The sequence below is a fragment of the Brugia malayi genome, assembly GCF_000002995.4.
Source record: "Brugia malayi strain FR3 genome assembly, contig: Bm_v4_Chr1_scaffold_001, whole genome shotgun sequence".
NCBI lineage: Eukaryota > Metazoa > Nematoda > Chromadorea > Rhabditida > Onchocercidae > Brugia > Brugia malayi.
In genome coordinates, this window is record NW_025062475.1 from 12,250,144 (window position 1) to 12,278,026 (window position 27,883).

The following is a 27,883-nucleotide window of genomic DNA, read 5'->3' on the forward strand; positions in this document are numbered from 1 at the left end:
ACGCATTATTTCACTGCTTGCTATTAGTAAAATTTAAAAATTTATTTCAAAAAAATATCTAATCGATTTTAACTTTTAATTTTTTATAAGAGTGACATACTCAACAACTTAATACAATCTTCTTTGAATTGATTTTCTATTCTATCAATGAATTAATCAATAAATTTAAATTTTGAAACTTTTTATCGCAACTGAATGTAATTTAATTTTTTCAATTATTCATTTGATCGTTTTATGTTTTTTCTTTTTTTTTTTTCTCATTTTTCTTATATTCATAATGAATTTACTTTATTATTAACTTTTTATTATTTTATCATTCTAAATAATTTATCAATTAAAACAGTGTTGTATAGAAGTTTTATTACTTAAACTTAGTAATTTAATGAGAATAATTTTAACTAAAATAATTAATTTGATTTCTTCCACTCAACTTTCTATGTATTTTTATTATACGAATGAGTTTTCAAGTGTAAACAAAAAAAGAAAACAAAATAATATGATGTCAAAGGTCAATGCGATGGACGAAAAAGATAAAAAGACATTCTATCCGAAAAATAAAAAATAAGTAATTTGAATAATCGATGAAAAATGGAACTAAGAAAGAATTTATTTTTTTGTTAGTAATTAATTAAATCAAATCATAGTATAAATAAATGTAAACTGAACTGCATAAAGCTAAAGAACTCAGATAATTTTAATAAAATTTAATTTAATTTTTAATTTTTTATCTTTTCCTCTTTTCACATTACTTATTTTGATTTTAGTTTACTTAGAAAAAAATTATATCATTGCTGCTAATTCCATTCTCTGTGCAAAAATTCATCATTTTCATCTTCTTTGATTCAATTAAGAAAAATAATAATGTTATATTAAAATTTAAAAAAAAAAAAAAAAAACTAAATAGTCTCTTAAAAATAAATAAAGAAGCAAACCTTTGCAATTTTTAATTTAAAAAAATTTTTATCAAAAGTTATTAGTTTTATTAAAAGTTATTAGCTACAAATTAAAAAATAAAAACGAAAACTGAAAACGATTCAGAAATTAACTTAAAATTGCACATAAGTAAAAACTGCAAATTGCAACCTAATTATTCTTAAAATACACTTTTAAAATTTATATTTTTGAAATTTCTTGAAAGTATAAAATAATTTGAATTTAACTTTTCTTTGATTGATTACTTTTTCCATTTCTTTTTTTAAAATGAAAGTTTATTTTTTGTGGAAATAATTCAGAAAGAAAAACTTTTGAATTATTCTTAATTAAAATATTTATATAAATAAACTTTATCATAATATGAATTAAATTCTACAATGAATTGATGACAAATAATTTTATAGCTAATAATTATTAAAAATAGTGAAAAGAAAATTAGGAAAAAAAATCAGCGCTCTAGAAATTATATGAAAATATTTGTTTTTATTATAACAATTAGAATTTAATTCGAATTTAAAAATACTTCTAATTACAATAGAAATTAAAAAATTGATAATTGATCAAAAAAAAAAGGAAACGCTTGAAATATTTGAATTAATTTTTTAAAAAGAAAAAAAAAAACCAGTTGTAAACGAATACTTTAATTCAATAATTCATTTTTAATTTTTATTTAGCAATTCATATTGTCATATTGTCATACGACTAAAAATTATTGTTTATAGCGATTTGATCTTAAGAATATTTTAAGTCTAATTATTACATTTCAATTTTGTACTTCAAAAAAAATTTTCAACTGCAATTTAATTAATTACCCAATAAAATTGCGGTAAAAATGCTTTCGTTTTTTTTATCGCATTTGTTGATTAATTAAATATAACTTTTACATTAACAAAAAAGTTATATTAAATTTGTCAATTGAGCTAAAAAAAAATTTTGCTTTTTTTTGAAACAAATTTAGCAATTTATACTGTCATATTGTCATGCGGCTAAAATGTCATAAAGAGTAAATTAATATTTTGCGCATTGGCATAAGCTTTTATATGAACGAAATTTTATTTCTTTGTGTCTTTTAAGCATTTTCAAATAAAGAAAAAAAAAATTTTTTTTTTTTTCATAAAATCGCATTTTATTGAATTTGAAAAGAATTTTTCGTTTTTTGTTTTTGTTTTATTTCAATTTGAAAGTTAGAATGAAAAATGTCTCAAATTTCAGTTGAAAATTTTTCATTTAAACGTGTATTTTTATGCTACAATAGATGAAATATTTTCATATAGGAAAACAATGAAATATCCGGAAATATAAGAAAGTAACTGAAAATTTCTGATCAATTATCCGGAAATATAAGAAAGTAACCGAAAATTTGTGGCTGAAGATCCGGAAATATAAGAAAGTAACTGAAAATTTGTGACTGAAGATCCGGAAATATAAGAAAGTAACCGAAAATTTCTGATCAATTATCCGGAAATATAAGAAAGTAACTGAAAATTTGTGACTAAAGATCCGAAAATATAAGGAAGTAGCCGAAAATTTGTGAACAAATATCCGGAAATATAAGAAAACAAGCAAATATCGAAAATACAAGAATGCAATTCAATACCATAGGATATAGATAAAGAAGATTTGATCAACGAAAAAGCAATCAAATATTTTAAGATGGATGAGAAATCAATTTAATACTGTCCGTGAGAGAGAGAGAGAGGGAAAGAGAGGGAAAGAGAGAGAGAGAGAAATGATATCAAAAATAATTCTCTAATATAAGAAAAGCAACTTAATACCTAGAAATGTATGAAAGTAACAAAATATTTGTAACCTTATAGTCTGGCATTTATGATAAATATCTGATCTTTGTACTTGAATTAAAATTAATTACAAAACAATAAAATCTAAAATGATATTATGCCAGAAATTATATAGTAATAATGTTGTAAATATAAATTAAACTATCAAATATGTTTTATTATCAAATAATATAATACTTTTAGTGATATGATATCACTAGACATTATCAGTTGTTTATAGTTTCAGCTCTGAGATTTAAATGTTATAAATGGATTCACAGATGTAGCTGAAAATTTTAAGAAAATAAAACAAACATCTGTTAATCGCTTTGAAAGTTAATTTGTTGTGCGAGCAATTGGAACAAAGTTTTTTTTTTTCTTCAATGATTCAATGTTCTAAACAAAAACAAACAAACAATTGGTGGGTTTGGACATTTACAATGGTCAAAGAAAAGCTAAAAATTCTTTTTATTACATTTAATATTTTTAAAATTTCAAACTAATCATTGAGAAAAATAAAATCTAATTAATATTTCAATAATTTTAATTATTGAAATAATAATTTTAGGAAAAGAATTTTGGAGAAAAAAAAGTTTATAAAATTAATGATGAATTATTTATTAAGAAAGAATTGAAAAAAAGCTTTTTTTTTTTTTTTTTTTTTTGTAAAATCATTTTATTAGCAAATATTAATGAATATATTTTAATAAAAGATTTAGAAATTTAAGAATTATCATTGATTGTTAAATACTAAATGTTATCAAAGATTGTTATCATTAAATTTGATAAGCTTAATCAATTCACTAACAAAATTCTAACAAAATTTTAATGTAAAAAAAAAAAAAAAAAATGAAAGAACCATAAAAAGTTTAAACATTTCATGAAAATAACAACAAAATAGAGCTTAACAAAGTCTCTGTTATTTGCAAAAAAGATAATAAATTTATGTTCGACTTTCGCAAAGAAAAAAAAAAAATTCCCTAAATCAATAAATTTAAATGAAAAGAAAAAAAAAATTGGAAAAAAGAGAACGACGAAATGATTGTTAATTTGATAAAATTTTTTTAGAGATAGTTTTTTTTTTTTTAAAAAAAAAATATAAATAAATCATTTAATATTATCAATCTAAATCAATTATCCTTTCCGTTCTTTCAGTCCAAAATTCATAATTCATCGAAATATCATTTTAATTTAATTTAGATATTATTATTATCGATTGAGAAGTAAATTAATAATAAATTAATTTCATTTAGATATTATTATTATTATTATCCATTGAGAAGTAAATTAATAATAAATTAATTTTTAGTAGAATTAATAGTATTATTTTTTTTCATTAAAGGATAACTACGATTAATTTAATCTATCTTGATATTATTATTTCTTTTTTCATTTTGACTTTTATAATTTCAAATATTCATTTAAAAAGCAATAATTAATTAAGCAACAGATGACAGTTTTTTTTCGACGAAATTCTTGACATTTTAAGTTTATTATTTATTTTATTCGATATAAAAATTTTATTACAGCGTAGATTGAGTTAATTAATTAATTAACATGTAATAATTAAAAATGGTAATTTATGCAAAGCCAACAAATAAAAATGAAAAATGTAAAATTTAATCTTCTAATTGATAACATGATTATAAAGCTGATTAATATTTCAAAAGCATTATTATAGCAATTAAATTTTATTATTTTTTTTTTGCATTAATTATTTATAATTTTTTTAGTTAAATAATTTTTAACCTCTAGTTAATATGAAATTCTTTGTCAATCGAAAAAAAAATATTTTAGTTAATGTGAAATTTATTATTAAAAGAGAAATATTATTTAAAAAAAGAAATCTAAATCATATTTTTAATAATTAAACTGCTACCATTTTACAAATTTAAATAATCTGTTGCAAAAATTTAAATGATAAATCTAAATTTGTTGCTTCATTAAAGCTTATAGGAACATCTAATGCTGCAAATAATAAATGAAAAAATATTTTTTATGCTTTAAATAAAGGATTTGAATAAATTTCAGTAATCAGTGAATCTTGAAAATAGCTTATTAAAATTATTTTAAAATTGTTGAAAACAAATAATATTAACAAATGTATAAAAGATTATAATCAGAAAAGTATTTTATGATATAATTTAAATACAAAATGTTTAATTCATTTATTTTTTCACACAATTATTCTTTCATTTTTCTTTTTTCTTCGTTTTATAAGAGAAAATAATAAAATAAAGGAAGGAATTATTTAGGAATGAAGTAAATGTGCAGGTAGATAAGTTGAAATGATAAGTAATAAAAAAAAAAAAAAAAAAAAAAAAAAAAAAAAAAAAAAAAAAAAAAAAAAAATAAGAAATGATAAGTTAGTATTACTGAGAAAGGTAGATAAGTTGAAATGATAAGTTAGTATTACTGAGAAAGGTAGATAAGTTGAAATGATAAGTTAGTATTACTGAGAAAGGTAGATAAGTTGAAATGATAAGTTAGTATTACTGAGAAAGGTAGATAAGTTGAAATGATAAGTTAGTATTACTGAGAAAGGTAGATAAGTTGAAATGATAAGTTGGTTGATAAGAATGATAAGAAATAGAAAACAAAAAAAAAAATGTAGAAAGAAGGATAGAAAAAAAAGGAATGAAATCGAAAAACATTTCCCTTCTGATGTGGAAGCTTCCACTTCATACAAATAAGCAAAAGCTAACATCCATCAAGCATTGATCGAAAATGATCGTTTGCTAAAGTAATGCTCAAATAATTCATAAATTTAAGCAAAAATTTGTTGAGCATAAAAAAGATTAAAAAACAACAAAAATTGCAATTGTTGTGAATGAATAAAATTAATTATTACTCTAACAAGAAATGTATACTTTTAATTTCACATGTAATTATCATATTTTAATTATTTATTAAATTTATTTACAAATTAAAAACAATGAAAAAAAGTGTTGTACAGAAATATTTCCATTCAGAATTTATCATTTTTAATTTTTTTTTTCCTTCTTTTTTGTAATAAATTTGTGAAAAATTGAAATTATAAATTGGTTCTAAATATAAAAATAATCATATTAATTCATTTAAATATAATAGAATTTTTCTTTCTATTATAAATTTTAGTATTAAAATGAATGATTGAGTGTTTGAAATATGTGAAAGATTTATAGTAAAATGTATTATTGCATAATATTTAGTAGTTTAATAATTAAAAATTTTAAAAATTGTATAAAAGAAAGATTTGAAATTTTAAATTCATTAGCATTTCTTTTTTATGGAATGAATAATAATTATAGCATCGATAACACACACACACACACACATCAAATAGTGCGATGAAAATGATAAAATATGCAAAGGTTTTCTTTGAGAGAAAAGAAAAAGAAATGAAAAGGCCTAAAAAGGCGTTAAGGCTGAAGTACTCGTAGCTAGGCCTTAAAGCTGAAGTACTCACAGCTAGGCCTCATCATTAAGGAAACGAATTTAGGCCCATTCAGATGGATTGCTGCAAGGCGTTCCAATTCTATTTCACTTCTAAATAGTTAGCTGTCAAAAAATGAAAATGCTTCTTCTAAATTCTCCTGAATATATATATATATTCATATAAAGATATTTACATATATATATATATTGTGTGTCTGTGTTGTCTTGTCTAGCCTAGTTCAGTCTAGGCTAGCCTAGTTTAATTGGAATGCTTATATGGCTTCTTCTTGGCCTAAGCATCCATCCTCTTTTCATTTCTTCTACGAAAGCTCATTTACACTTCTTCATATTTATTTCATCAAAAAATTTCAAATTATCATTTCAAGTGCAAAAAAAAAAAAAAAAAAAAAAAAAAAAGAAAAGGAAAACTTTTTATAAATTATATATATATGTGAAAATTTATGAGAAATACATAATAGTAACTTTTATGATAATTGTTATGAGATTAGATCAAAAATAATGTAAGTGATCTGTTATATTATTTTTGTTATTTTTATTTTTATCGATTGATTGATTTTATTCATTGATTGAAAATTAATTACTTTATTGATTCATTAATGTTTGTAAATATTTTGTTGATTTCTTACATTTGAGCTAATTTTATTCGTTAATTAATTAATTAATTAATTTTTTTTCATATTGCTTCAATTTTTGATTAAAAGCATTTTTCAAATATTTATGCATGCATATAGACTTAAAGGCATTACAAAACTAATTTGATTAACATTTTTCTTTCCTTTTATTTATTCACACTGAAAATTTTCATATTACTTTTTCATTTGTAAGAAATAAAAGAAAAAAATGCTTAAAATTTTTTTCTTCATTTAAAGCTAAATTGATTCATTCAATGCGCATACAGTCCTGAACATTTGCGCATCTATTATAAAGTTATTTGCTAATTGCAAGAATAAATTACTGATGAAAAATTAACATAAACAAAAATTATGCAAAGTTTATTTCAATATTTCAAACTTTTAAAATTAATTTATACTTCAAACTCAACAAATGATAAAAAATAATTGTTTCAAACTTATTTAATTCGAGAAATTATGGTGGAATACGTTAAATGGCAATTTTTTATTGTTTTAATTTTTTAAATTTTGGTTTTCACCTACTTTTTACTTATTTTTTTTTTCTTTGCCTTTGAATTACTTTCTCAACAATGAGAAACAACAATTTCAATTTATCATTAACATTACTCTATTAACATTTCAAAAATGTCAATCTAAATTCTTTTCACTATATATAAGTTAGCTATTTCAATTGAAATATGTCCATATAAGATTTAATTTACTGAATTTACTCTAATTACTTCGTTAAAATTTAAAGTTCAAAAGTTCAAAAGGTATTTCATACTATGAGAGAGATAATTTGATATTTTATATATTTTAGTTAGTTAATGATTTATGATGCAGTTCAATCTCAAATGCACAATTCATACTAAAATTAAATCTCTAGAGTTTTGGGAAAGCCAAAAATTTAGCTTTTATAAAACTTAAATTATATGCAAAAAAAAAGTAAAAAATAAAAACAAACGAATTTCCAATGTTTTTTGAATGAAATGATTAAATTTATTGAATTTTAGTAATGAAAACAAAGTTTGTTACAGACGAATAAATAAATATACAGGCACCAATTTCAAACTTAAATATTCAATTTTATACATATCAAATTCCTAGATATGTATGTTTTAAAAAAAAAAAAAAATGAGCGAGAAAAAAAAAAGGAAATCCCGAAATTATAATTATGTTAAAATTTATACATACACAATTAACAACTGCAAAAAATTTGACAAAAAAAAAAAAAAAGAATTTAGCAAAATCTATCAAATCAGATTTGCAACTTATTTATGTTACAGTAATATAAAAATACTAATTAAAATTTACATTTAATGATTACAATGCATTCTTACCCGAAATACTATAAAATAAAATAATGAAAAATTTAAATTTAAATACAAATGTCTCTAATTATATGTATTATATTCTATTTCATCACAGATTGTATTAACAAAAAAATATGATCAGTTGTGATCAATTGTGATCAATATGATCAATTGATCAGCTATATTATCAAACATATATTTATTGATGGTTCTTAATATCATTTCGAACACTCAATGATAACAATCTTATCATTCAATCTTAGGAAATTGTTTTAATTTTTATACAAAATAATTGAGAATTTAACTTATCTTACTGAAATAAGAAATTTGAAAAAAATTTATCACATTTGTTGCATATAAATTTTTTCCTGAAACGAAATGATAACTAAGACAATTCAAAAATGTAAGCTTAATTTTAAATAATGCATAGAAAAGCTAAACATTATTACGTTATCAGGAATTTCAGCATTTATGATGCAAAATGCTGGGTGGATTTCCGGAATGATGAAAAAATTCCGGTACGATGCTGTGAACGACGCCTTGGGCGAACTTTAGATGATGATGAAGCTGTTCGTTCTCGAAAAACAGTTCCGTTTTGCGGAGTTTCTACACTTTGAGCTCTTTCTATAAATCAATAATTAATCAGGAAATAAATCCGGTCAATTCTATTAAATTTTTCTTTTATATTATAAATAGAATATTCAATTCATTGATGAAAATTTTAGATATTTAGAATTATTATGAATGAAAATTTATTTTTTTTGCTTTTTTTTTTTTCTATAAATTATTTTATGGATTATAATTTAGAAAGAAAACAAGTTAAAACGAATTTCAGCAAAGAGTAACCTCTTGACTGTCTATTTTCAATCATTGTTGTATCGATATTCTTAGGTTTATCAATCGATACAGGTCGATTAATCGATCGAGCTGTGTCGTAATCAGTATCACTGCATTCCGCTTGCGCAATGGGCGCTTTTGGTTCCATTACTGATTGCTGCTTCATTGTACGTATCGCATTATTTGAGGATGATCGACGAATGACAGATGACAAACGACCATTTGTAGCAATAGTTTGTCCATTTGTCTTCATTAGTGGTGTCGCTGTCATTGTTGTTGTTGCCATTGTTGTTGTTGTTGTTGTATTGTGTGATTTAAATTTCTGACTAAAATTTCATATTCAAATATAAGTTTCCTTCAATTTTATACGAAAAAATTATAAATAAACATGAAGTAAGTTCAAAATTAAAATTTAAAATAATTTTAAACTTTCTCACTGATATACAATTAATTTATTTACTTTATAAAAGTTCGCTCCCTTTTACTTTATGTATCTTTCCTTCTTTTCACATCTAATTAATCAAGATTTTTAACTTTTTTGTGCTAAAACAAAAAGTATATATCAACTAGAAAATAAAGCATAAGTTTAGAATTTACTTTAAATATTACTCAAATATTTATTATTATTTCAATATTAAGTATTATTTGAATGTATAATATTTTGATAGTTCATTGAAATTATAAAATTACTAATTGTAAAAAAAAATATTTTTTGCTAAATTTTTTATTTTTCAACAAAAATCTTAATTAACTTAACAGCATTTTCGGGAATTTACTAATAGTTTATTTATCTATTATTATTAGTAGTAAACTTTTTACTTGCTATTATTATTGATGACTCGATTGTGTTGTATACGTTTTACATATGTTCTATTTTCCTGTATCATTTCGTACAATTTATTCCGGTAATCATCTATACTTAGTTGAATATGATCCGGTAATGGAAGAAGGATATCGTAATTTAATGCCGGTTCATCTATTGGTGAATGAAATTGCAGGACATAAGGATGTACCAAACATTGATCAACGTTGAGACGTTTATGTGGAGCAAATATCAGTAGCCTGAAATCAATTTCAAACGTTTACGTAGAACAGTAACCTGAAATCAACGTTGAGACTTTATATGGAGTAAATATCGGTAACCTGAAATTAACTTATCACAATTATCACCAATATAATATCATAATAAGATTGACTTACATCTTTCCTATTTTTTTTTGGTTATAAAAGATTTCGAAAAATATATTTGAAATTAGTTAATTGAACAAAAGTAATCGATGTCAAATTTACATCATATTGTGTATTTTGATGAGTTCTTATTAAATTATATAATATCTTTTTAATTGTTTTATTTTTTTTTTTTCAAAATTTCATTTTAATTTTTCGATTCTTTTTTTTTTGGAATAATCTTTTGTGTTATTTGTGTTTTTGCACATTGTAAATAGAATGAATTTATCTTTTTTTTTAAAAAAAAAAAACAAAAAAGATGTGAATTTTAACAAAAACCTTTGAACTAAATCAATAGCTTGGTGATCTGAATTTGTCAAATATAATTCCAATGGCTTTTGTGGCCTTCGTGGCATTTTCTCTAAAACGGATGACGCATATTGCGATCCGATACTTTCGATATCTAACTGAAAAATACTTTTAATAATTTATTTTAGTCCATTTAAAATTTCACAAATTAAACTGTCTATTCTTGCTAACTTCCAATAAGTTTTAGAAAGCTTTTTAAGGAACTGATAAATTATTCAAATTAAAAAAAAAAGCTTTAACTCAAATTGAAAGGCATAAAGTTTTCAATTATAAAATTTAAAATAGACAGCAAAGTTTTCTTCTTTCTTTTCATTTTCACGAAATATTCAAAAGTTTTTTTTCGATTGATTGATTGATTGATTGATTGAATAATTATTAAAGAAAAAAGGAACAAACAATAATGAAATGTAATGAAAAAATTTTGTTTTTTGTTTTCTGAATTTTTTTTAAAAAAAAAAAAAAATTTTTTTAAAGAAAAAAAAGAAAAAAAATGAATGAATGAATAAAAATGAACTTTTGATGGTCTCGAAATGGTATTCATAATTCGTTCAATTTGATTAATAGTTGATGTGCCTGGAAATAATGCATGGCCAAGAAGCATTTCAGCTAGAATACAGCCTAGGCTCCACATATCAACACCTTTTGTGTAACATTTTGCGGCTAATAAAATTTCAGGTGAACGATACCATCGTGTCGCAACATATTCCTTTAAAAAAAAAAAAGGAAACATTCTTTTTATTATAATTATTTAAAAAAAAAATATTTTTATATTTGCACTTCACATTTCTTGGCTGTATCTTGGCTATTTACAAGACTAGGCCATATAAAATCTTAACTATTAAATTGTTTTGCTAACCAAGTTTTTATTGTTTTAATCTTTAGCTGATTTTTTACACTAATTTTGAAAGCAGAAGATAAGTTTTTGAAAATTTAAATGAAATGTTACTGTTAATTCAGGCATATTTTGTCCTTCTGGATAGTCTTCAATTTGAGATAGAGATCTGGCCAAGCCAAAATCAGCTAATTTCACGCGACAATCAGCATCCAATAGGACATTCGATGGTTTTAAATCACTAAATTTTAAATTTTACTAATTAATAAGCAAATAATTAAACGAATAATTAATGTGCAAATTTGCATAAGAAATCATTTTTATTACTTTACAAAATGTGAAAATAAAAAAAAATTTTCTATTGCTAAAGCAATTACTTTTCATATAATTTAATATCCATTGAATTTCAGTTTTTAATTCCTTTTAGAAGTAAGTTCAAAAGCATCGGATATTTCAACAAATATTTGTTAAACAAAAGTTACCACTTTTTTCTTTTATTATTCTTACAATTATTCATTGCAATTTAATAATTGAATAATTTGCAAGTATTGGTAATACTTTAAATAATAATAATAATTAATTAAATGATATACTTTAAATAATAATAATTAATATATTATTAGATGAATGATATATTGATATTAAGATATTCAATTATTATCCTACAAATTTCAATAGTTTTTTCATTACAGTTCAAAAATATAAATTTCACATTGTGATTTAATTGCAAGAAGATAATCATAGGTTTTATCTTTAGCTAAACAATTATCATTTTTCTGAAATTAAAACCTATCATTATTGTACATTTTAATTTTCTTTCTTTTCTCTCTCTCTCTCTCTCTCTCTCTCTCTCTGAGGTAAGCAACTAACCGATGTAAGACATTTCCGCTATGCAAGAAGCGCACAGCTCGAAATAGTTGACACATAATATATTGCTTATGAATATCTTTTAAAATTGTTAACTTCTTGATAACATTATGCAAATCAGCTTCCATAAATTCAAATACTAAATAAATATCTCTGAAAATATATGAAAATGCAAGTAAATATCACTGAAAGATACTTTTCATTGTAAAATATAAATAAATAAAAATACAAATTTAAAAATATTGTTTGTTTGTATAAAATTTAATTGTTTTATTTACAATTGCATATTTCATTAATATAAAATTTTATTGTTAAGTTTGAGAATTAGCTTAGTTTCATTTTATGGCAAAATATAAATGCCAACATTTTATACTTAAATAAACAGTAAGATATTATTTTTAAAATTTAATTTTTTAATTTTTATGCTAATGAATAATAACTTTTAAATTTTAATCTTTTTATTTTTAAATTTTGCTATATTCATTTCATTTTCTTTTGTAATCATAGCTACATTTTTGCCCTAAGCCTAAGCCTAAGTCTTACGCAATAAACGAACTATTTGAAAATTTTTAGAGTTGAAATTCTCGAGGGAGAAATGACAACATAATGTGAAATTATAATATCTAAACTGATAGTAAAGAAAAAGAGAAAGAAAGAAAAATATTTGATAAACAAATTGTCTTTCATTTTTTGTTTTTGTTTTGTTTTTTTTTTTTTTTTGCTTTTTGTTTTTTGAATTTTTTGTAAAATAAAATAAGTATAATGTTAATATAATATATTACATATATGTATTTAACAATTTCTTTTTCTCTTTTAATTTTTTAATTTTTTTTTTTTTTTTTTTTTGCTAATAATTAATCAAATTGTTGAAAAATTTTTTGTATAACAAAAAAATAATACTGTTCTAGCAATCATTCAAATTGTTTAAATAAAATTTAATTTTTTTTTTTTTTTTTATACTATTTTAAACTTTGTTACTTTTCAATAGAATTACCTATTAAGAATAAACAAAAAAAAAAATTTTTAAATTATAGTTTAAATTTTTTTTTTGTTATTTTAAAACAAATAATTTTTATGAATTATTTTTTTTCTTATTTGTTGATTTTTATTTTTAATTTTTATATTTGATGCATATTTTGTATAATTTTTTCTTTTAAAATTTCATATAAAGAAAAGTTTTTTTTTTTGGTAATATTTGAAATTTATACTTCTTTGTGGATAAAATTAATATCGGTAAAGGTAAATGAAATGTATACCTGTTATTATCAGCTTTAAGAACATTGTATAATTTGATGATATTCGGATGTCGTCCGAATTCCTGTAGAAACATTATTTCACGGAATGTTCTCTGTGCATCCGTTTGATTCCGGAAAGCATCAAAAATTTTTTTCAGTGCTACCGTTTCACGTACTCTTCTGCAATTCTTTCTTTCTTTTTTTTTTTTTTTTTTTTTCTATATTCATGAAATAAATTTAGAATTTCAAAAAATTTTTTGGCCATTAAATTTATAATAAAATGAAAATAAACTGAAAAATTTTCTTTGCAAAAAATATTTTAAAAATTAAAAATTTATTTCTTTGTTGCATTCATATTAAAATTTTTACAGCATCAATGTAATTAATTTAAAAGTATACATTAAGCGAATGAAAATAAAAAATAAGAAATTTATGCTGTGAGAAAGAATTATTTTAAAAGCTTTCGTTTTTTCTTTTTTTTATTTTGTTTAAAAAAAAAAATTTGTCTTTTCTTTTTTTTTAATTAAATATTTTATAGAAATGGAAATTTTCCTTTAGTTTGAGACTTTCAACAAAGCCATTTTTCTTAATTACTTTTTTTTTTCTTCTTTCAGAATTTTATAATTAATAAAAGTATTTGCATAGCATTCAATAATTCATAATTAGCAATTAAGAAACAAACTTACCTGTCGACGGCTTTCCAAACGATCCCATAAGCGCCCTTGCCGAGACGTTTATGTAAATCGTATCGTTCAATGATATGCGTGTCAACGTCTTCGGACATTGCATAAATTAATGGTAGAAGACTTGCTTTATCACGTAAATAGCGTATGTCGAAGTATGTATTGTCAGAATGTATGCAGCAATTACACGTAGAACGTGAAACAGCGGTAGTAGAATTAGTAGTAATAGTTGCAGTAGTAGTAGTAGTAGTAGTATTAGTAGTGATTGCTGTTTGGAAATTGAGTAAGGTTTTACTATTTTTTTTACTAATATTAATCAACTGCCAACGATCCCGTTCACGTTTTTGGCGTAAATTTTTTTCCGTTGAATAAGACGTATGATAAGATTGCTGTAGTGGGACAATATTATTCTTATAAGGAGGAGAAAATGAATTTGCGTGATATTTGGAAATGTTTGGTTGCTATTTGTAAAATAAGGAGGATAGAGAGAGAGAGAGAGAGAAGGAGAGAGAGAATTTTAATAAGGTACCCAAAACTAATTCGTCTTTTTCTACTTCTCACAAGTTGAAATTTTTATTTCAACGTTGTGAGCTAGGAAACAATCATAAAATAAAATGAAGGACAAAAGTTCTTTTTTTTTAAGTTGGTTGATTGGTTGATTGGTTGGTTGGTTGGTTGGTTGGTTTCGTTTTATTGATGTCAAATTTTAGGGCTAGTTGACAAAAGCGACTGGTTGCTATCAAACAACTTTCAACTTATTTTTGAATTGCTCGCTATAAGCTTTGTAATATGCATTAATCATTCCTGTTTCATTTCATGATGACGGAACGAATGACAACGATAACAGCAATGTTGGTGACAATATTGGTGACAATGTTGGTGACGATGATGATAATGACGATGATAAAGAATTTGGCTAATAGCTAGCAGCTAAGCGAATACAATTTTCCAATAATTTTTATTGAAAGTTTGAATGAAGAATCATTGAATGTTTTACTGCTAAAATTGCTGCTAGTAAATTTTAGCCATCCTGAAATGAAATAAAATAATAGTAATAATGAGAAAAGTAAAATTGAATTTGTTCAAAAATCCATATATATGTACCTAAATTCTTTTATACAAAGTCTCCCACCCTCTCTCTCTCTCTCTCTCTCTCTCATTTGCAATAACATTTTTAACTTTATTCTACCTTTGTTTATTGTTAAAACATTTTAATATTCACTTCCACAAATTTATAATTGCAAAATTTATTAATGAAATAAAGTAATTTCTCTAATTTTATAATAGTTTTATGAAATGCAAAAAAAATGTTTTGAATTTGAATTTTATTATCAAAAATGTTACCTATAAACTAATCAATGAATAAACATTGATTTCATTTTTAATTTCATTAAGAAGTATTGATTGCTTAATTTTATTACTTTACTTTTCTTTTTTTTTTTTTTTTCTAAATGACTGTCTGTCAAATCTGTTTTTTATAAAAATCTAAATGGAAACAAAAAAATATTAAAAAGAAATAAGTAAAATGAAAAGTTTTGAAAAGTTTTTTTTAAAACTATCCACAAACAAATAGATTATGTATAAATAAAATGTAAAATATATCGTTTAATTTAAATTAACCGATCCAAATATCTCCGGTAGATATTAACTGGTGCAAGTATTTCCGGTAGATATTAACTGGTGCAAGTATTTCCGGTAGATATTAACTGGTGCAAATATCTCTGGTAGATATTAACTGGTGCAAATATCTCCGGTAGATATTAACTGGTGCAAATATCTCCGGTAGATATTAACTGGTGCAAATATTTCCGGTAGATATTAACTGGTGCAAATATCTCCGGTAGATATTAACTGGTGCAAATATCTCTGGTAGATATTAACTGGTGCAAATATCTCCGGTAGATATTAACTGGTGCAAATATTTCCGGTAGATATTAACTGGTGCAAATATCTCCGGTAAATATTAACCGGTAACTAGAATATTTTCCGTAATTATGCACTACTAATAAATAAATAACACTTACATTTGCATACATATCCGATATTCATAGACGCAAAGATAGTTTGCATATGATCCATAAAGCTTCTCAATTTCTCTACCGGTGACTATAGCAACCACTATGGGAACACTCATTAGCCTAGCTAGGCTAATATATATATATACCTTAGCTATTGATATCATTCCTCTATGAGCCTAGATTGAAATGGGCTCCTAACTGTTTCTTTTACTGGCTAATTTGACCAGTAAGCGTTGCTTCCTGATGCCATCAATTATTTTAATTGCTTTTAAAACGAATGAAAAGGAGAAAAAAAGAAAAAGAATTAATTATGCATTAAATATGTTAATAAATGCTAAATAAATAAAAGCTAAAATTTAAGATGAAAATAACAAATAATTTATAAAACAATTTTAAACCTTTAATTTAATTTTGTTTATCAGTTTTAATTTTTTATTAATTTATTATTTCAATTTTTCTTTTTTTTTTTTGGCACTTTACATTTACTCCATCTTTTTTTACCTTACATCATTTCTTTTTTTCTCTTTCCCTCTCTCTCTCCTTCTCTCTCTAGTTATTCCAGTTAGAATGATAATATTTGATTAGATTTGATGGCTTAAATTTTCGAGAGCAGAAATAATTTATTTATTGATTCATATAAATTTCTTACTTTTTGAATTGAAGAAAAAAATTTCACATATATATATTATTTACAAACTATTTATATTTACTAATTTAAAAAAAAGAAAAAAAAATTGGAACATAGTTGAAATTAAAATTTTTGAAATTTCCATGAAGCCTAGATTACTTTTTTCAAAACTAAATTTAAATTTATTTCAATTAAAATCAAAATTCGGTATTCCTACAACGGAAAAACAATGAATTATGTAATTTTGATCAATCAATAATTTTTTTCTTTTTATTCCGATAATTTTAGTTTCATTTTGATAAAAAATAATAGCAATGGATGCAAAAAACAAAATGAATTAACTTCGTCCATTTTAGTTTTTTTTTTTTTTTTTTTTTTTAAATTTTTAATTTTCAAATATTTGATATGAAATTATAAAATGAAATTTGGATATATTTAAAGCAAAAAAAAAATTTATTCTTTCATCTTAAAATACATACATTAGAAAATCAATAAATCAATAAATCATTGAGCTGAGGAAAACGTTATGCAAATTGTTTACAGTGAAATAATATATTTACAACAATACGTCATTTTTCAAAACAGAAAAAAAAAAAAAAAATTCACTAACTAATAAATTGCTGCTAGGACAGGAAATTCGATAGCATTTCTTTAGGCTTATTTAGATATAAGCATCTTAGCCATAAGTCTGCTTAAGCCAAAAAGCATTTGAATGAGTCGTTGTCATGGAAAATAACAAATATTTCTTAATTGAAATCTAAAATTCTAATAATTTCATAGTGAAATAATATTCACATTTGTTGTTCCAACTATTTCATTTCAATTTAGAAATGCAATGCTATAAACTGAAATATAATTTAATTCTGCTTTAAGCTATTTGAAAAAAAAAAAAAAAAGACATCGAAGGATGGATTTTTTAATAATTTTATCAATTTTAATAAGTTTTTTTTTTTTTTTTGATATATAAAATTTTGCTGATAATAATGAAAAAAGAAGTTTCACTATGAGAAAACTTTTTTTGTAATCATTTTTATCATTAAAAAAGAAAAGATCAAAAGATTAAAGATGAATGTTATCAAAAAAAAAGAAAAAAGAATGATAACTTAGATGTTGTAATTCTCTAACAATTGCAAAAATATAATAAAATTCCAATATTGTAGTGACAGTAAGAGTTGCATTTAAATAATTAATTCTATAAGTACTTAAATATTTAAGTACTAATTAATTAATGAATTATAAGTACTTAAATATCGAATTAGGTATTACTATGCAAAGTTAATTAGTTATACTTTGTTGTTTATTGCCATTTATATCTCAAATAATACCACAATAATAACTTTTTCAATTTAATTTTGCACAAAATCTCTCATTATTTTTAATATAAATATAAATAAAATTCAATTGAAAGAAGTAAAATTTAATTTTTCGATTTCTGTTCATAAATAATATTCAATAAGATAGCTTATTTCTTTTCTTTTTCGATCCAAAATCGTTAATTCATACAAATGGAAATCATTGAAAAATTATTTTTTAAAAAATTTTCAAAAAACAAAATTGGTAGAAATGATTTTTAAATTTTTTTTTTTTTTTTAAAGTTTAGGGAAGTTGAAATAACCTAAATAAATAATTAATTGTTTACTTGTTTCATCTCTTTCTTGCTTCCTTCTCTCTCCCTCTCTCTCTCTCTCTCTGCCCCTCTCATTCTTTTACCCTTTATAGAAATATGCATTATTGTTTTATAGAAGAAATTAAAAAGCTTTATGCAATTTAAAATAATTTATATTTGGGTAGCAAATTTGTGATGAAGAAAAAAAACAATAATTTTTCAATAACAAATTTTCATATTCCGAAATTTCAGCAAAAATTTTAAGAATAAAAATTAAAATTTATTAATTAGAAATCGATTCGAAAAATTGTATTTTAAGTTAAAATCTTAATGTCATTATTTTTAATCATTAATTTTATCATTGCTAAAATTATCTTTGAATGATAATTTTGTTCACCGAAGTGATTCATTAAGTAATTTGAGATTAGATTTACACCTATATTACTCTAAAGTATTGATAAATTATACTTTTAGTGTTCAAAATTTTATTAAAAACCAGATTGCAATTATATGAGAAATAATTTAAATGTAATTAATTTTATTTTATAATCAATTTTGGCAAATATATTAATCCAACCTTTACAAAAAATTTACCTGAAAAAATAAAAAAAGAAAAATGGCATAAATAAAGTTCAAATTGCATGCGTATATTAAAGTTAAATTATTCTTTAATCAAAGTTAAATTTGATAACAAAAAAAATTATCCTTAAAACTAATTTAATTTGTTTCTTTTTCTCTCCACGAAAAAGGAAATTTAATTTACTAAACTGACTAAATATCATTTGTAACTCTCTAAAATATTTTTTAAATTCTATAAATTATAGAAGAAAATTAATTTTATAAATTGAAAACATATTTGAAAGATTTGCAAATGATGCTTTGCTACAATACTTTCATTACTTCTATTATATTTCTAACTTTGTAAACTAACAATTAAAGTATTTGTAAATTTTTAATTAATAATTGGACCACCTTTTGAAGTTAAAAATAGACCGCAATTTCTGGAATTAGAATCTTTTGATTTAACCGCTTTCATTAATTGTTTTTTTAATGCAAATTAAAATTCAAATATACTTTTAGTTAGAATCTACAAAATTAAATGAGAAAATCTGCCAATTTTGTCACCAATTGTTTGCGTTGACATTGACTGTGACAGCAATCTTTCAACAAATGTTACATTTCAGACTACTCTCGAAACTCTCGAATTCAATCAATTAGTCCTAAGCTTATCACTTATCACCTTATCACCGGAATATCTGTCTCTCTTGGCCAAACTATTAGCATAATTTATGCTACATTTTAAAAAACATTTTAAAATTCCTTTTTCTAAATATGTCACATTTTTCAATTGTGTCTGATATGCCTTGGCTAAGTTTTATTAAGAAAAGAAGAAAGCATTTTTGACTACAAAACTTTTTTTCTAATCCATTCATTTTATTAAAAAGAAAAAAATTCAAATCATTAAATTTTTTTTTTTTTTTAAACATTTCAAATATACTTTGGCAATTAATTGAAATAATTAATTTGATGCTGTATTTTAATTCAAAAACGTAAATGAGTTCGTACTTTTTTTTTTTTTCATTTCACTCATTCATCCCAAAAAGATTGCTATTATCTCTTTTTTTTTTTTAAATTTCAATTATTTGAATGACAAATTTAACATTCTTTTATAGATTTAAATTATGCATAATTCTTTTAGAAATATTAATATCAATTATAGCATTATCATTTTCAGTTTTAATTATTTAACTTTATTCATAATTATATCATCGACATAGTACCATTACAGCTTTACACAAACAAAATGATACAAATACAAAAGTTTTGCACAATTTATTTTTTAAATTTAAATTACAAAATTTTATTGATTATAATAATTCGATGACATATTTTTTTTTACACATTTTAAAGTTGACAAACTGTCACAAATGACAACAAAATATATATTAACAATTTGTTAATAATCGGTCTTACTGATAGTTATTCAGTGATATATAACTGATAACAAAATACTATCAGTCAGATCCACTTTATTTATTTTTGATAAATTTAAAATTTAACTGAATTTGCAGCATTATTAATTATTTGAGCGATTTATACACAATAGTCCACAGTGATTTATTTGCTCTTTTCTGCAGATTTATTCTATTCAATGTAAAATTAAAAGGTTAAAAGGTCATCTTTTGTCCTGTTGAAATTAACAATGACAGAATAATTAATTAAATAAACTGAGCTGACACATTCAGGTGACAAAACAGCAGTACTTGTCGTTCAGTTTTTTCACGTTTTCCGTTTGTTTGTTATGCTTACAGTAATTCTGAAATATATAATAAACAGGAAAAGAAATACTGAAAGAAACTTTAGGCTGAAAAAATGAGTAATTGCTGATAATATAAAACTGAAAATTGGAACTGATTTATATGTGTACATGAAGAATTGAAATCAGAAAAGAAATTGAGGAAAAGCAATAAAATAGTAAAATAAAATAAATGAATGTAACAGAATGATCAGACAGAAAAATGAAACGATTAAAAAAAAAATTGAAATTTTATAAATTCATTTTAAAAGCATTCATTATGACACTTATTTCATTTATAATTCAAGCTATATAAATGAAATTTCAGATGAAAATTTCTAAAATAACATGAACAAAAGTTATGATAAAATTTAAAAAAAAAAAAAATTGGTGTAAAAATTTAATTTAAATGAATGAGAAACAAAATAAAATGAGTGAAATTAATTTTTTTACATTTATTAGTTTTATATTAAAAAGAATTTCAAATAATTTGCGTAAATCAATTGTTGATTGTTTGCTGCAATTGTTTTATTTAAAATAATTTTATTATTAACAATATTTCATTTTTTTTTTACATTTGATTCAAAATTTTTGCAATATCAAATTAATTACAGGTGAGAACAGCAAATAATTAATGTTAATTTCAGGTGGTAAAGTAATTGAGAAGAATAAAAACTCTAAAAGATTCGGAAATTGCATATAAAAGATCCCAAAAAAAAAGGAAAAAAGGAAAAAAATAAAAATAATCATAGCGTAAATATATGCTCGCAAGGATGGTTCCGGAATAAGGCAATCCTTTGATCTTTTATTGATTAGAAGCCAATGAATTCCGGAATTGGACCAAAATGATTTGTTGATGATCACTTCTAGACACAGATCAAAAATTAAAATTACTTCACTGATTTTTATGGCTTATAATGATTAATCTAGCCTAGGAATACTTTAGCCTAGGATTACTTTAGCCTAGAATCACTTTATCAAGTTGTCACACATACAATCTAATTCGTAATACTAAAATAATTTTCAAAGAATGCAAAATTTTACGATACAAATTTTGCAGCAAAACACAACAAATCATTTATACATTTGCCTTTTGTATTTCAAATAATTATCAATTATTAAAGTAAAGTAATATCGATTAGAAAGTTTCAATTAAATGAACAGTGATTAATAATAATAATAATAATAATAATAAAATAATAATAATAATAATAATAATAATAATAAATAATAATAATAATAATAATAATAATAATAATAATAATAATAATAATAATAATAATAATAATAATAATAATAATAATAATAATAATAATAATAATAATAATAATAATAATATTAATAATAATAATAATAATAATAATAATAATAATAATAATAATAATAATAATAATAGTAATAATAATAATAATAATAGTAATAATAATAATAATAAAGTGATTACATTATCACCTGAAAATATCAAATTAGACAAATATCAGATTTAGATGATTTATATGCATAATTGATTACTCATAATAATGAGTTCTTTGACATGTCACAATTATTCAATCCTGAATGAATGGCACATTAAATGGTTGTTTATCACTTTCTAACACGTCACGTGACTTACTCGTATGCAAAAGACGGGAAACAAGTTTGACAGAGATACATTGTTTACAATATTTCAATAAAGAAAACATCCGGCAAGCACATCAATTAATTATTGTTGGCATCATTAACACATTACGACATCAAATCATATTGCAGCATTTACTTTTTTCTTTTTATTTTTTTATTTTTCTTTTTTGAACTTTTGAGAGAATAAACAGAGAAATAATTAGTTTTGAAGAAAAACAAAAAAAAAAAAAATCTTACAAAAAGGAATCATTCAATGAATTACAAAACAGTGAAATACTGAAAGTAGTTATGAACCTAATATCAAATTAAGTACTGAGGAATAGGAAATAATTAGCTTTCTTGTAATATGAATCAATTTTTTTTTTTCTTTTAATTTTTTATTCGAATGTGAAATTTTCAGCAGTTTAAAATTTGTAGTAATTGAAATAAGATTAAAAATTAATTTTGTTTTTTCTTCCAGAACGGAAAAATGTTTAAGAAAGCGAAAGATATTGTATCGGATGCTGCAGATACGATTAAGAAGACAGCAGACAAAGCATATCATCAAGTTTGTTAATATAAATTTTCATTTTAATTTTTATAAATATTTTGATAATTTAAATCTTTATTCAAAAAAAAAAAAACTCTTCCTATATTCTGACTAAATTTGTTTTTAAATTAAATTCAAAAAAACAATAAAATTGTTATTTGTTTCAGTACAATCAATGCAAATTTTAATTTTGCAATATTTCATCTGAAAGAATAATAAATTAATACTCAAATTGTATATACAAATTGTTAAAAAGAATTCCAATAACGTATTAGTATTGCATCTGTAGCAAAATGATTTCATCGAGAAGTTCGAAATTCTAAATTTTATTTTAATTTTAAGAATTTTGAATTTTAATATTTTCAGTTCTCCAACAAATTTATTATAGGTGAAAAAGGGTGATGATAAATGCAAGGAAGGTGTTCAAAATGCAAAAAGTGCAGCAGGTGAAATGGTTGAAAAAGCTGGCGAATTACTTGAGGAAAGCGGTAAATGTTTTAAATTAAATTTAATTAAAACTTTGATGATTTATGATTTTTATTTTTTGAAAGGAGCAAAAGAGAGACGAAACTTTTCAAAATGAAAGAAAAAAAACCCATTAAAATTAAAATGTTTAATCGATATACTAATAACCAATAATCGTAAATATTTCACTCGATCATTGCTTTTAATTTAATTACATTTTAAAAATAGACTGGCAATAAAAGTTTAATTTAAATTTTATGATAGCGATTAAATGTGATTGATTGATTGATTAATATTAGAACGATAAAATGATTGATAAGAAATAGAATATTCCAGTTTAGCTGATCAAATTTCAGGTGAGAAGATCAAAGAGATTGGAAAGAAACTATAAGAAAACATTTTTGTTCGATCATTTCTAGTAGTAATAGTAATACTCTTTTTTATTTCTTTTTTTCAATAATTTTTTTTTTTTTTTCAATGAAATTGTTAGGTAATTCATCATTTAATACAAAATTATTCCATTTTAAATTTAATTGTGATTTTATATTAATCCATTTTATGAGTTATTCATTTCTTTTTTACTTTGTTTCTTCTTTTTTTTTTTTTTTTGTAATCATTAACAATAAACTGTAAAATTTTTAATGAAATAAAGTGACATTATCAATTTTTGGTACCATTTATATATGTTTGAGAATTTTGTCCCTTTTAAATTTAAAATTTAGAAAGAAGGATTAACTTCACCGAAATAAATCGATGAAAATTTTTTGCAAACTAACAGAAATATTTTCAAAGAAATTTTGAAAATTTTCGTTTCTAATTTCGAAAGAATTAAAATGGAAAATTATGTAATTCTATGAAATTTATTAGCAATACCAATGAATACATATGTAAATTTCAGTGCTGAGTTTTAACAAAGAACGAAAGAAACTATAATGTCGCGAAATCGGTGACATTCTCGAGAGAGAGAGAGAGACAGAGAATTAAACTAGCGCAAATCGTTTCAATTCCCATTGATACTTTGAATTTAACAATTTACCCCTTTATCAGCATTATCGATAACATCGGGTGGGACATTTAACACTGTTAAATTAGGAGGACATTCCCTGCCTCATCCTTACTTGAGTAGCGTAAAGCACTCCTCACGTACGTTGCGTGGTCGTATACCGTTCAGATAATGTAGGTAAGTAAACCAAATCATTACACTTTGTTCACAGAGAGAGTTCAAACAATCATCAGTACGGCACCGAACCTTTACTCATCCAGTGCTTCAATAATGAGCTCTTTACCAATACACTACCAGTCATGACAGAAATGAGAGGAATATTCGTTACCCAAATTTTGCCCACGATTTCAGTGTGTAATTTGAAATGCCTAAAAGTTTTTTTTTTTTTGTAATTGGCATATTTGCTTTGTTAGTTGTTAAAAAATAAACCAAATAAATCTTTTCAATATGACATCATCGATTCGTATGGTACTTAATTTTAGGTTCAACCTGCTACCTTTCCCATTTAAATGTAATGTCTTTAATTATAAATGTTTCTCTAAAACATATGTAATTTTATGTGAAGAAATATAATTGGTTATGAAAATTGTTTGTTAATTGAATAAAATGAATAATTGAGAGAAAAATAAGAACAAAATTACATTATTTAAAAATTTTGTTTAATTATATAGAAAGATAAAATTGAAAAAAAAAATTTTTTTTTAAAGTGTTTAATCGTTTCAATTTGATATTTCATATGTAATAAACTAAATGTGCAATAATTGATGATTAAATTTGATTAAACTTGAATTTATGAAGAAACAGAAAATATTATGGTATGTTTATATTGGAAATGAATAAATAAACACTTCTCAAGTTGATTTTTTTTTTCTTTTGAAGTTTACAATGTTTATTTGTAAACTGAATTCAGTTTAATTTCTGAACAAATTTTATTTCTCATAAAAAAATATTGACAAGTATATTTTTAAAAGGTGAAAATATGGATATTTTAGAATTTCAAAGTATTACTGAAAAATCGTTAATGAAATATGCGGTTGGCGTAAAACGATTGCGCTTCGCTTGCGCTAAATGTCCTCATGTTTCTCGTAACTGAAAAAAAAAAAAAGCGATGAATTCATGAACTGAATTTTGATCTAAGAATTTTAATTAATAACAACTTTCTGGAATAATTTCAAATTTTAAGATATTTCAGCAAAAATAACAAAATATCTTTCTTTTTGATACATTTAAACAAAAAAATAACAGAAAGAAAAGTGGAGAGAATTTTTAAATTTATCAAAATCAGAAAATTAGATAAAATTTTGAACATTTCTCAATTTCGCTTAAAGATGACAAGTAATATTTTATAAAATTCATAAAAATGAATTAACTTTTGATCATTTGCTTACCGTAAGATTACAATTTATTAAAATCTTACAGTAATGCAGGTGTAACTGTAAGATCTTGAATACATGTATTAATGGTCGCATTGCATGCATATTTCTCTGGACAATAACCATTTACACAAGCTAAAATAATTAAACTTACATAAGCTAAAATAAAAACAAAAAATAATTAATTAAAAATGATTAAATACAAGCTAAAATAAAAACTAAAATAATTAACTAAACACTTTTTTCATTTTTTAAATTTTAATTATAGAAAAAACAAAATTAAATTAATTCATATTCATAAGCTTAAATAATGATTTCATATTTATTAGTTATTTGTATTTTAGCAATTTTTCATTTTTTTTTTTCTTTTAAAAGAAAACCATTTAAATTCACATTCTTCTATTTAAAGCATTTCACTTTCTAAACATTCAAAATATATTTATAGACAGATTGCTTTCATTTATTTTTATTAAATTAAAATTGTTACTCACTTTTCTTCCTCTTTTGTCTAATCAGTTTTAATTTGAAACAAAAAAAAATTTGCATAATTTTAAAAATAAACTACCTTATCTTATCTAATAAATCAATGATATCACTGCAACAAATAACTTCCGTTTTATTTTAATATTACTAATAGTATGGGAATTTTTATAAAATTACTTCCGCATTTTGTCATGAAAAGTTTAAAGAATTTTCTTTTTCCATGCATCAATAATTGTTTAAACTGATGTATAGCCATAGCTATTAATTTTCAGGTGGAATAAGTTGAATTTTAACCGGAACTATCATGAATTGAACATTCAATTCATTTTTCAAACATTTTTATGAATGCATATGTGAATAATAGATCAAAAAGTATGAATTGATTATGTAATGCTCAAATACTTTTTAATCACTCATAATACATTTATCTATTGCTTATTTATTGATTAACAATAAATTTGTGCATTGATTCAGATAATTTTAGTGTAACAATTATTGCTAATAATTTTTAACTTTAATTTTCTTTTTTTTTTTTTTTACAAAAATTTTAGCAAAGAATTAAAATAAATTTTGCAAAAAAAAAAAAAAAAAATTCAAAAACTTACGCATTGGATTATTAATAGCATTAGAAGTTGTCAACAAAGATGCAATAAGTACAAAAATAAGAAATGTCATAGTAATAAGTTAGAATTTAATAAATTGTCACCAATAATTGACAATGCTCAAAAGTATCTAACTAACTGTCCTTTTATGCAAAACAATAATGCAATGTAATTGTTTACAAATGACATTGTATATGTCAAAAATAGAAAATTTATAATTTGTTCAGCTGTTATCCATTTGAATGATTGTGTATTATCGCAACAAATAATATTTCTTACTACTATACGATTTAAATAATTTAATTGAAGCAAACTATTTTTACTTTGATATATGTGAAATAAAATTATGAACGTTTGAACACGTACGTGGCAATTTTAATGAAAAGATAAGCATGAATACAATATACGTCAAATAATAAACAGATTATTTCACGTTTTATTTTTACATTAGTTAATGATATTAAAAAATTTTTGAAAAAAAAATTTTTTTTTTTTCTTTCTTTGATAAATTTTGTAAAATTAATGGAAATTTATTGAAGCTTTTAAAAAGCTTTTCAAAATCATCGATAAATTCTAAAACGATTTAGGAAGTTGTAGAATATATTTTTGAAATTTCCGATACTTTAGATAATTACCGGAAATATTGAAATTTTGGAGAATTGTAAGAAAAAAAAAAAAATGGTGAAAAATTCTAGTAGATAATGATAATCATTAGAAATTGTTAAATTTTTCAGAAATTTCCTAAAATCTATTTTTAGAAAAAAAAAATGACGAAATTTTAGAAATTTTTAAAAACTTTGAAAAGTGTAAATTTTTATTTTTTCAAAATAATTTTTTTTTATTGTAGATGTATAAATTTTTGTATAAGTTTTTAGATATTATAAAAATTATTGATAGATTATTTTTTATTCAGTCAAATTTTACTGAGCAATTTTTAATCAAATTTAATAATGAAAGCATTATCAAGATTGCCTTCATGATTTTAAAAAAAATTTAAATTTAATTTTAATCTTTTCTTTTCATGGAAAAGTGCTATTGATAACAGTGTAAACTGTGAATTGGTAATTTATCATTCTTTCCAACAATTGCAATGAATTATTTTTAAAATGTCGGCATTTCCTACATGAAATAAAATGTAGCAAATGCAGAAATATAATAGTGAAATGATTAATTTGAAATGATAATCTGAAATGATTA

General features: G+C 22.4%; 4 protein-coding genes across 4 annotated transcripts; 1 reads left to right on the forward strand and 3 right to left on the reverse strand.

Annotated features, from left to right (window-relative positions):
- Positions 1-8,542: 8,542 nt before the first annotated feature.
- Positions 8,543-14,164, reverse strand: Bma-mapk-15 (Serine/threonine-protein kinase C05D10.2 in chromosome III, putative; the record flags this gene model as incomplete). Its single annotated transcript, XM_043077600.1, has 9 exons — positions 8,543-8,697; positions 8,920-9,236; positions 9,730-9,972; positions 10,417-10,544; positions 10,961-11,152; positions 11,393-11,519; positions 12,149-12,298; positions 13,402-13,560; positions 14,067-14,164. 9 exons carry the CDS (start codon positions 14,162-14,164, stop codon positions 8,543-8,545), a joined length of 1,569 nt encoding a protein of 522 aa, XP_042933534.1.
- An 822-nt stretch (positions 14,165-14,986) lies between these two features.
- Bm14101 (Uncharacterized protein) lies at positions 14,987-15,738 on the reverse strand (the record flags this gene model as incomplete). The annotated part of the gene is made up of 2 exons (XM_043077601.1): positions 14,987-15,093; positions 15,684-15,738. Coding segments are annotated over 2 exons (162 nt in total), but the record flags the coding sequence as incomplete, so codon positions are not given.
- A 6,962-nt stretch (positions 15,739-22,700) lies between these two features.
- On the forward strand, positions 22,701-23,616 carry Bm8877 (Uncharacterized protein; the record flags this gene model as incomplete). The annotated part of the gene is made up of 3 exons (XM_043077602.1): positions 22,701-22,778; positions 23,149-23,248; positions 23,582-23,616. The coding sequence occupies 3 exons, from the start codon at positions 22,701-22,703 to the stop codon at positions 23,614-23,616; spliced, it is 213 nt and encodes a 70-aa protein (XP_042933536.1).
- A 1,676-nt stretch (positions 23,617-25,292) lies between these two features.
- On the reverse strand, positions 25,293-26,759 carry Bm250 (Uncharacterized protein; the record flags this gene model as incomplete). Its single annotated transcript, XM_043077603.1, has 3 exons — positions 25,293-25,317; positions 25,646-25,736; positions 26,690-26,759. The coding sequence occupies 3 exons, from the start codon at positions 26,757-26,759 to the stop codon at positions 25,293-25,295; spliced, it is 186 nt and encodes a 61-aa protein (XP_042933537.1).
- Positions 26,760-27,883: the final 1,124 nt, after the last annotated feature.